General features: G+C 31.2%; 1 protein-coding gene across 1 annotated transcript; it reads left to right on the top strand.

Moving 5' to 3' along the window:
* Positions 1-384: 384 nt before the first annotated feature.
* LOC105773714 (berberine bridge enzyme-like 21) lies at positions 385-2,534 on the top strand. Its single transcript, XM_012595797.2, has 2 exons — positions 385-2,134; positions 2,310-2,534. Exons 1-2 carry the CDS (start codon positions 556-558, stop codon positions 2,417-2,419), a joined length of 1,689 nt encoding a protein of 562 aa, XP_012451251.2. The 5' UTR covers positions 385-555; the 3' UTR covers positions 2,420-2,534.
* The last annotated feature ends 6,608 nt before the right edge of the window (positions 2,535-9,142 follow it).

Raw genomic sequence — 9,142 nt, 5'->3', positions numbered from 1 at the left:
TTAAGTGTGTAATTTTTTATAAAATATTAAAAATACGTTTGTAAACATGTTACCTTTAAGCCTTGATTGGTGGTTCAAATACTGGGACACTTAGGTATATTTATTATTCACATACTCCATATTAATATTTTTCTCGAGTCTTACAGGTATCTATCTCTAATAATTAAGATGTCTTCCTTCGTAAACTATGCAAAGCTCTCTACGGAGGTTGGAGACAACCTCAAAACAGAGACAATACTTTCGATTGTAGAGGTTTAGATCGACTGGACGTCAATTCGAATACTACTCTCGAAAATAAGATTCTAATAATTAGAGTATCAAATTAAATTATAATAAAAAAATACCCACTAATTATTTTTTTACATTTACACCCATAGTGAGCGCCAAATATCAAGTAGATTTATTAATTAAGTTGATTTTTTTTTCTTAATTCATCAAATAATAATAAAAAAATCTCCCATTTCCCAATATATTCTTATATATGCTACAAATAAGACCATGTGAAGATCAAGCTTATACTCGAACAAATGCCCCAAGAAAATATCAAACACTACAATGCCGAATCCAATGCGTCCGTACCTTCTTCTATCCGTAGTTTTCTTCTTCAACCTGTATCATTCAATGGCGGTTCCAGATCCTACTCATCAAGCCCTTCTTCAATGTTTAACCCAATCCATTCCCACTGACACAGCTTCCTCCATTATAGTCTCTAAATCCAACCCTTCATATAATTCTGTTCTACGTGCTTACATTCGAAACGCCCGTTTCAACACTTCTTCAACCCCTAAACCACTCATCATCATCACTCCTTTAGATGAATCCCATGTTTCCGCCGCCGTTATTTGTTCCCAAAAACTTGGGTTTCAAGTCAAAATCCGTAGCGGCGGCCATGATTATGAAGGGTTGTCTTATGTTTTTGATAAACCCTTTTTTGTTCTCGATATGTTTAATCTCCGGTCAATAACGGTTAATATGGCTGATGAAACAGCTTGGGTCGGTGCTGGTGCTACACTCGGTGAACTTTATTATAACATTTGGAAAAATAGTAAAGTTCATGGTTTTCCGGCGGGGGTTTGTCCTACTGTTGGCGTTGGTGGTCATTTAAGCGGTGCTGGGTATGGTACTTTGATAAGAAAGTACGGTTTGTCGGTGGACCATGTCGTGGATGCTAAATTAGTCGACGTGAACGGAAAAATCCTTGACCGGAAAACCATGGGGGAGGACCTTTTTTGGGCTATAAGAGGCGGCGGAGCAGCCAGTTTCGGCGTTGTTTTATCTTATAAAATAAAACTCGTCCCTGTACCGGAAACCGTCACCGTTTTCAGAATCGAAAGATTATTAACTGAAAACGCCACCGATATAACATTCAAATGGCAAACCATTGCTCCGACGACCGACGAGAATCTGTTCATGAGAATGCTTTTACAACCGGTGACGAGAAACAAGAAAAAAACGGCGAGAATCTCTGTAATCGCTTTGTATTTGGGAGATTCCGATAGTCTCGTATCTCTTCTACAAAAAGATTTCCCGGAATTATCCATCGGAAAATCAAACTGTAATGAAACAACATGGATCGATTCAGTTCTATGGTGGGCTAATTTCGATTTAGGTACACCACCGACGGCTTTACTCGATCGGGATCTTAACGACGCCGGTTTTCTAAAACGAAAATCAGATTATGTTCAGACCCCAATCCCTAAATCTGGGTTAGAATCACTTTGGCAAAAAATGATCGAACTCGGCAAAGTCGGGATGGTTTTCAATGCTTACGGCGGCAGAATGGACCAAATCAAACCCGATGAAACGCCGTTCCCCCACCGTGCCGGAAACCTGTATAAAATTCAATACTCAGTGAACTGGGATCAACCTGGAAGTGAAGCAGATAAGAATTTCACAACTCAAGCTAAATTACTTCATGATTTTATGACACCGTTTGTGTCTAAAAATCCAAGGAGTGCTTATTTCAATTATAGAGATATTGATGTTGGATCTACTAAAAAATGGAGTTATGAAGAAGGGAGAGTTTATGGAGAAAGTTATTTTAATGGGAATTATGAAAGATTGGTTGATGTGAAGACTGCTGTTGATGCCAATAATTTCTTTAGGAATGAACAGAGTATACCACCTCGATCAAGTAAGATTTAGACACCCAATTTAGCAATTGTTTCCCAACATTTATGTATAACATAGTTTTTCTTTCTTTTTCTAATAATACAATGTTCTCGAGGGGTTTTATTGGTAATAATTTATTTTATATTTTTCATATGTTCGGAATTCATGGCGTTCCTTTCGACAATGTGATTTTCAAGGTTCGATTCTACATTCTTCTTATGGAAGTGCAACGTGCATTATCATTGCCGTCCATACTTGTTGGTATTATATAGTTTTTATATTTAGCTTATGTAGTGATTTGTTTTAAACAGGTAAAAAATTGTGTAGTAGCTAATATGATGTAATACATATAAAATGACAAAAAAATATTCTTATTGTAATGTTTGTCATTTTGTAAAAGGGATAAGGTTTTTTTTTTGTAATTTTTTAATTGAGTTAGAATCCATAAGTGATACCAATTCAATCAACCCTTTTTCTTTTTTTTTAACTAAGAAGGGTAAAAGCTAATCCATAGCAATCAATCTAGGAAAAGATAAATTAGTAACATCTTCATGCAACACATTCAAAACAAAATCAGGAGGTTGAGACCAAGAGGAAAATCCAATAATCATTCCTCCTCGACACAACAGGTCTCGAATGGCATGAATGACATACAAATCTAGCTGCTATATCATCATAGTACCCTTAACATGATGCAGCACTTCCAAACAATCTGTTTCTAACAACACATCACGACAAACATGGATTATCCCCAAACATTATCAGGATTATCTAGTTGACAAGTCATTGAATCAATCCATTTAGACAACGACCCTGAAGATTTGGCACGACCTTGTTTTTTCCGCACTTCAAACCCGCGCTTGGTTATCTCATGCTTAGACGTATCAATCCTCCTCATTGCATGCAAAAGATCTTTTGAAGAAGAAGCAATAGAGTAGCCCACGTGATGGGTTGACCCACTAAGGTGTTGTCGTCCTCAACGATCACAGTTGTGTGATTCGATTCTAGTAAGGTACTAGCACTAATAATGACCAAATTGAAACTAGGTGAGACTTGAGGCTCATTTCCCTTACTTTCTCCTACCCTCACTTACTTGGACCGGTCTTTCTCAAGGATAGATTTTGACTCTTTTTCATTAGTCTTTGTGATTGTAACACCCCAAACCTGGTCTAGACGTTATGACCGAATCTGGAGATGTCACATTGTAACACCCCTTACTCGTATTCGACGCCGGAATAGGGTACGAGGCATTACTACAAGGCATACATTTGCATACGTATTAAACTGAGTTGCAAAATTTCATCCGAATTAAAACTTTTAAATTATTAACGTGCTTTTATAATTCTTTACAACATATCCTCAAAATATTATATTCATAACAAATAGGGCCTACGAGACCCGATATTTACTCATGTAATTCAAAGTTTTATTTCAATTTCATTCAATTCACAATTTCTCATGTTCACAATTCAAATCAATTTTTCAATCCAATATATATATATATATATATATTTCAATCATCTAAGAATATAATTCAAGTTACACGAACTTACCAAGCTAAATTGCGAAATACCAAAATTGTGGACATTTTGGTAATTTTTATTTTCCTCAATTTCCACCCAATCTTGATATAAATTAATATTTCATTCAATTTATTAATTTAAATAATAAAAAATTCATTTCATGCAATTTGGTCACTTTTTGACATTTTACAAATTTACCCTTAAAATATTACTCTTATTCAATTTAATCCTCAACCTAAAACATGCAAATTAGCCATTTTAATGAAAACTCATGCTAGTTGAATAATAATATATTTTCCTCCTCCTCCTCTCCATTCCACATTCTTAATGTATATAACATGCTTATATGTAACATTATCTATAATTTCACTATTTATTTATTTGTTCATTCAAAGTTGTCCACTTAAGTCATTGTCACAAAATTATTTATATCTTGAGCTATGTAACTCCGAATTGAGATCCGTTAATTTTCTCTGAAACTAGACTCACATATCTTCTTACTATAAAATTTTCAGAATTTTTGGTTTAGCCAATAAGTACAGTTTATTCTTTAAAGTCATCCCTGTTCTGCTATCTGACAGTTCCGACCCTTCTTCACTAAAAAATAATTATCTCCTCGTACAAGATTTGGATGATGTTCCCGTTTGTTTCTCTTGAAAATAGACTCATTCGGGATTTTAAATTTAAGCCCATAATTATTTTTCTCCAATTTTTTATAATTTTCCAAAGTCAGAATAGGGGAACCCGAATTCATTCTGACATTGTCTCACAAAATTTATTATATCTCATGATTTACAATTCAATTGCTTACATTGTTTCTTATATGAGAAACTAGACTCAATAAGATTTAATTTCATATTTTATTCATTTTCTAATTCGATTTCCACAATTTATGGTGAATTTTCAAAGTTAACCTACTACTGCTATCCAAAACTGTTTTAGTGAAAATATTGATTACTAAGTTTAAAACACTCTTATTCCCTTTCTTTATAATATTTCCCATCACTTTTCTTATTTTCCTTCACTAATATATCAAAAACATAAGACCTTATATAATAAAACTCTACTATAACATCATTTCCATGCTTTTTCAATAATATCACACTTAAAAATATATTGAAATCTTGATGTTCTTACCTTGTCCTATTGATTTCAATCTTTAACTTGATTTTCTCTCTCCTCCAGCTTCTATTTCTTGAATCTAACTTGATATTCTAGCTCCCCATAGTCTCCTTGTTATCTTTCTCTCTTGATGGATATGAAAATTCTTTTGATTTCTAAGTGAAAATGGTGAAATTTTGGTGAAAGGACCAAATTGTAAAGAAAAGAAAGTTTCTTTCTTTCTTTCTTTCTTTCTTTTCTCTTCATACGTTGGATGCATGGGAAGAAGATGAAGATTCTTCATCTTTCCTTCCATATATACTAAATAGAATAATAATAAAATAATAAAATATCATTTAAAAATCAAATTAAAATATTAATAAACTAATATTTATTTAATTAATTAATCTAAAATATCACCAACATCATCATTGCCTTCTAGATTTCTCTCTCTTCTAATTGACCATTTTGCCCTTTATAATCTTTAAAATTTTCATCCTTGAGTCATCACTTAATATGATAAAATTATGATTTAGTCCCTCAAAATTCTTCACCTTTTCAATTTGGTCCTAATTCATCCATTTTCCTTAGTTTCTAGATTATTCCACCCTTAAAATATTTACACTGTTGGTCTTTCAACTTTTTCGTATTTACACTTTAACCCCTCAAATTTCAAGTATTTACTCTTGGGCAACAAAACTTTTCTCACTTTGCGATTTAATCCTTTCTTGAATTAATATGTCATAATATAATTCCCAATGTTGCCATAACTCAAAATTTCCCTTTTTGTCACTTTATTTCCTTATTTTACTATCAAGGATACCTACTTTCTTACTGTAGTAATTTTCGGGGTATTACAGTAGTAATTTTCGGGATATTACAGTGATTGGCCCACAATTAATTTGACTTTAACTTGAAACTTGATCAATTAAATCAAATTTAAACCCTATTCAATCTGATTTGATTATTAAAAACAGTCCAACAATAGTTTAAATCAAACCAAATATCAAATTCGCTTTCATCTAAAAGAACTTCAAAATTATTTAAACTCATAATAACTAAAATTGGAAAACCCAAATGATTTTTATTGGCTTAGGGTGGGTTTGGATGGGCGGTGTGTTTATCTACTATTAGTATAAAAACAGCTGTGGCGATGAGATTAGATTCCGTAGCGATACTATAGCGTGAGACAAAAAGTAAACTAAATGCACCGCACTGCACCCAATCACCCATCCAAACCCACCCTTAGTCCTAAAATGGTAGAGGAAATTTGCATTGTAGTAGCAAACTAGGTGTAAAATAATTTTTTAATAATATGAATGTGGTATCCACCATATTTATTCTGATTTAAATCTATCACACGTATATTTTGTTTAGAGTTATTTTGATCTGAACATGTTAATTTAATTTATATTTTATAATGTTTAATTCTACTTATAGTAATTCGAACTTAATATCTTTATTGTTGTTCGTGTATAATTGTAATTATATCCATCTCAATAGACTTCCTAGTTAGGTTTTAAAGGAGCTATTGGTTATTTTTCTTCTTTTTTTTATATACTTATATTTAAGCTTTTGATTAAGTTAGTGTCACGAAACAATCGTGTATTAATTCAATGAGAAAATTACTAAATTACTAAATGCCAATTTAGGGACTCCCTAAATGCCAACTTGGATGTCATTTATGTGGCAGTCCAAATGTAATCTGGAGGGACATATGTGTCACTTTGTCGTTAAGCTCCATTACCTTCCTAAATGCCAACTTGGTTGAGAATAAGTTTTTAATTAAATAAATTTAATTAATTAAAAATTTAAATTAATTGCATTTTGAACTGGAAAAGAAAAATCGTTCGTCTCCTTTTTCTTTTAGTTTTCTTTTCCATTTTGACCGAAAAACTATTCTCATCCCAGTTGGACATCCAAGTTGGCATTTAAAACCCATTTGGACTGCCACGTAGGATTGCCGTTAGGGAAATAACAGAGCTTAACGGCAAAGTGACTACTTCGTAACAAAACGATAACATAAGTGACTAAAACGTAACATTTCAAACATAAGTAACTAAAATGTATTCGAGGCAAATAAAACTAACTATTTTTATAATTTACCATTTTAATAAATATATTTGTTAAATTTTTCACTCACATGAGTGTCCCATAAATCTAATAATTACATAATCTCCTTCCTTCCTTTTCGTTTTCATAATCATATATTTCCCATGTTTTACATATGTAATGATTTGTTTTCGGTTAAAAAAAACTTGAACCCAAATTAATTTAAATAATAAAAAACTCATCCTAATCTAAGATGATACAAATTATAATTTTGAAATGAGTCAAAGCTATAAAACCTAGAATAGTCTGAAGTTATACGATAATTTAATTCAAAAATTTAAATTAATCTAAACCCAAAATAATTTCTAACTCAAAATTAATCTCACCCCTCTGGGTCTAAATATAATGTAGAGAGATATCCTAATAGAGGCTTAGTGGGGCCTTAGCCTTAAAATTTTTTAATTAAACCCTAATTTTTTATTAAAAAATATCATTAAACTCTTAAAATTTTGAAAATTTTAAAATTTAGTCCCAAAATATAATGTACCTTTGTGTAACCCTTTGTGGAAGACTTTAAATGCGGGCCTTGGCCGGCTGATATTTTTGAGAAGAAGCTTTCAATCTGTCCTTAATTAAAGACCCAAAGAAGGTCAGATGAAAAGTGACAACCCACGATAATGAGATGCACATGAACTAATACAAACTTGGTTTTTACGGCTAGGCTCCACTTTGACTATTCTCTTATGGTTTGGGTAAATATTTGTTGTGCCAAGTTGGCTTCACTTGTTTTCTCTTCTCCACATTGCATGCTTGTTATTAAATTAATATAGATAACCATGAGCAGATTGGGGTTTAGTTTAGCAATGCTAAAATTTTTAGTTTCTCAAAAAAAAATGTTTTGGGGCTACTTTTTAGCTTGAGAGAAGTATTTTTTTCTCTCAAAAAGTAGCTTGTTTAGAAATACTTTTGTCTTAAACGTGCTTTTTGCCTCCCAAAGTGTTTATTAAAAGCAATACTAAACACACCCTAAGTGTTGGTTTGATTGGTACAGTTATTTTTACGATAAATTGAAGATAGCGTGGGTTCTAATATACTTAAGTTTGTACCAATTTTCAATTTGATCAGTTTAAAATTTACGAGCTTTATGAGTGGTTTAGAAAATGTATAAAAAAATTTTAAATTATGGCACATCTCTTATGTGGGTGAAAATTTTGTGCAACAAATGTATAAAAAAAACTGATATAAAACTAAAAATAACTTTAGTTGAAATAATAAAATTGAAATGGTGAAAATTATAATGTCTTGCGTTCAAATTTTATGATCTTTATTATTTCTACGTATTTTTCTAAATTTATCAAAATATAAAAAAGTTTTTAATGATTTCACAACCAAACTAAGACTGATTGATAGGTAACACTTATTTTTTTTATATATACATATATAAATAACCACATATTATTAATATTTAATAACAATAAATAGTTGTTACTAACATAAGGAGCAATGATTAAATTCTTTTGTTGACGCCTTAGTGATCTAGCTTCAAAACCTATTAATGTAATTTCCTTTCTCTCGATTTGTAATTTGACATTGTCACCATAAAATATATATATAATGATAATTTTAATTAGCCCTCAATGTTTATACTTTTGTTAATTTGACTCTTATTCTTATTTTGAGCTAAATTTGACCATTGATCTTTCAAAAGAGACGAATTATTTTTTAATAGAAATGCCTACTAAAATATTAATTTTTAATGATGTTTGTGGCAAACCGTGTGATAGTCCACATGTACTTCTTATTGACATAACATTATTTCTCTTATATGTAATGTCAACAAATAATTTAAAATTATAATTCAAAAAATAAAAATAAATAAGTTCATAAAAATTTCAAAGAAATTGGCATGAAGTACACATGGATTTCCATATAGGCTATCGTGTTTAAAAATTTAATGTTTTAGTTGTATTTTCATTAAAAAGCAACCATTCGACTTTTTTTTTTTGTGTGTGCAAAGTTGATGATTAAATTAAACTCTTTTGTCAAATTTAACTAAAAATAAAAATAAAAATCAAATTGATAAAATATATAAACGTTAAGTGCTCAATTTATCACTATGCCAAATAATAATAATTAAAATTTTAGCGCCTCAACATTGGAAATCTTTTTGGTAGATAAAAAAAAAACTAGAACCAATTACAAAATTACTCCAGTGCCAAGATCACTGCCAAAATCTCCTGGAATGTTATTGGACCATAAGAGAAAGCTCTCTTCATTCATACACTCTAGCAGTATGTTGTAATACCACTCGCCGCTGTCTCCTACATAGATTATGAATTCTCAAGACTAGATCC

Source organism: Gossypium raimondii, chromosome 6 (assembly GCF_025698545.1).
Source record: "Gossypium raimondii isolate GPD5lz chromosome 6, ASM2569854v1, whole genome shotgun sequence".
In the NCBI taxonomy this organism is placed as follows: domain Eukaryota; kingdom Viridiplantae; phylum Streptophyta; class Magnoliopsida; order Malvales; family Malvaceae; genus Gossypium; species Gossypium raimondii.
This window is presented reverse-complemented; position numbering and strand designations above follow the sequence as displayed.

Coding starts and splice junctions, on each gene's coding strand:
- LOC105773714 (XM_012595797.2), top strand. CDS start 556: ATGCCGAATCCAATGCGTCCGTACCTTCTTCTATCCGTAGTTTTCTTC. Junction 2,135..2,309: donor GAGTATACCACCTCGATCAA/GTAAGATTTAGA, acceptor GTGATTTTCAAG/GTTCGATTCTACATTCTTCT.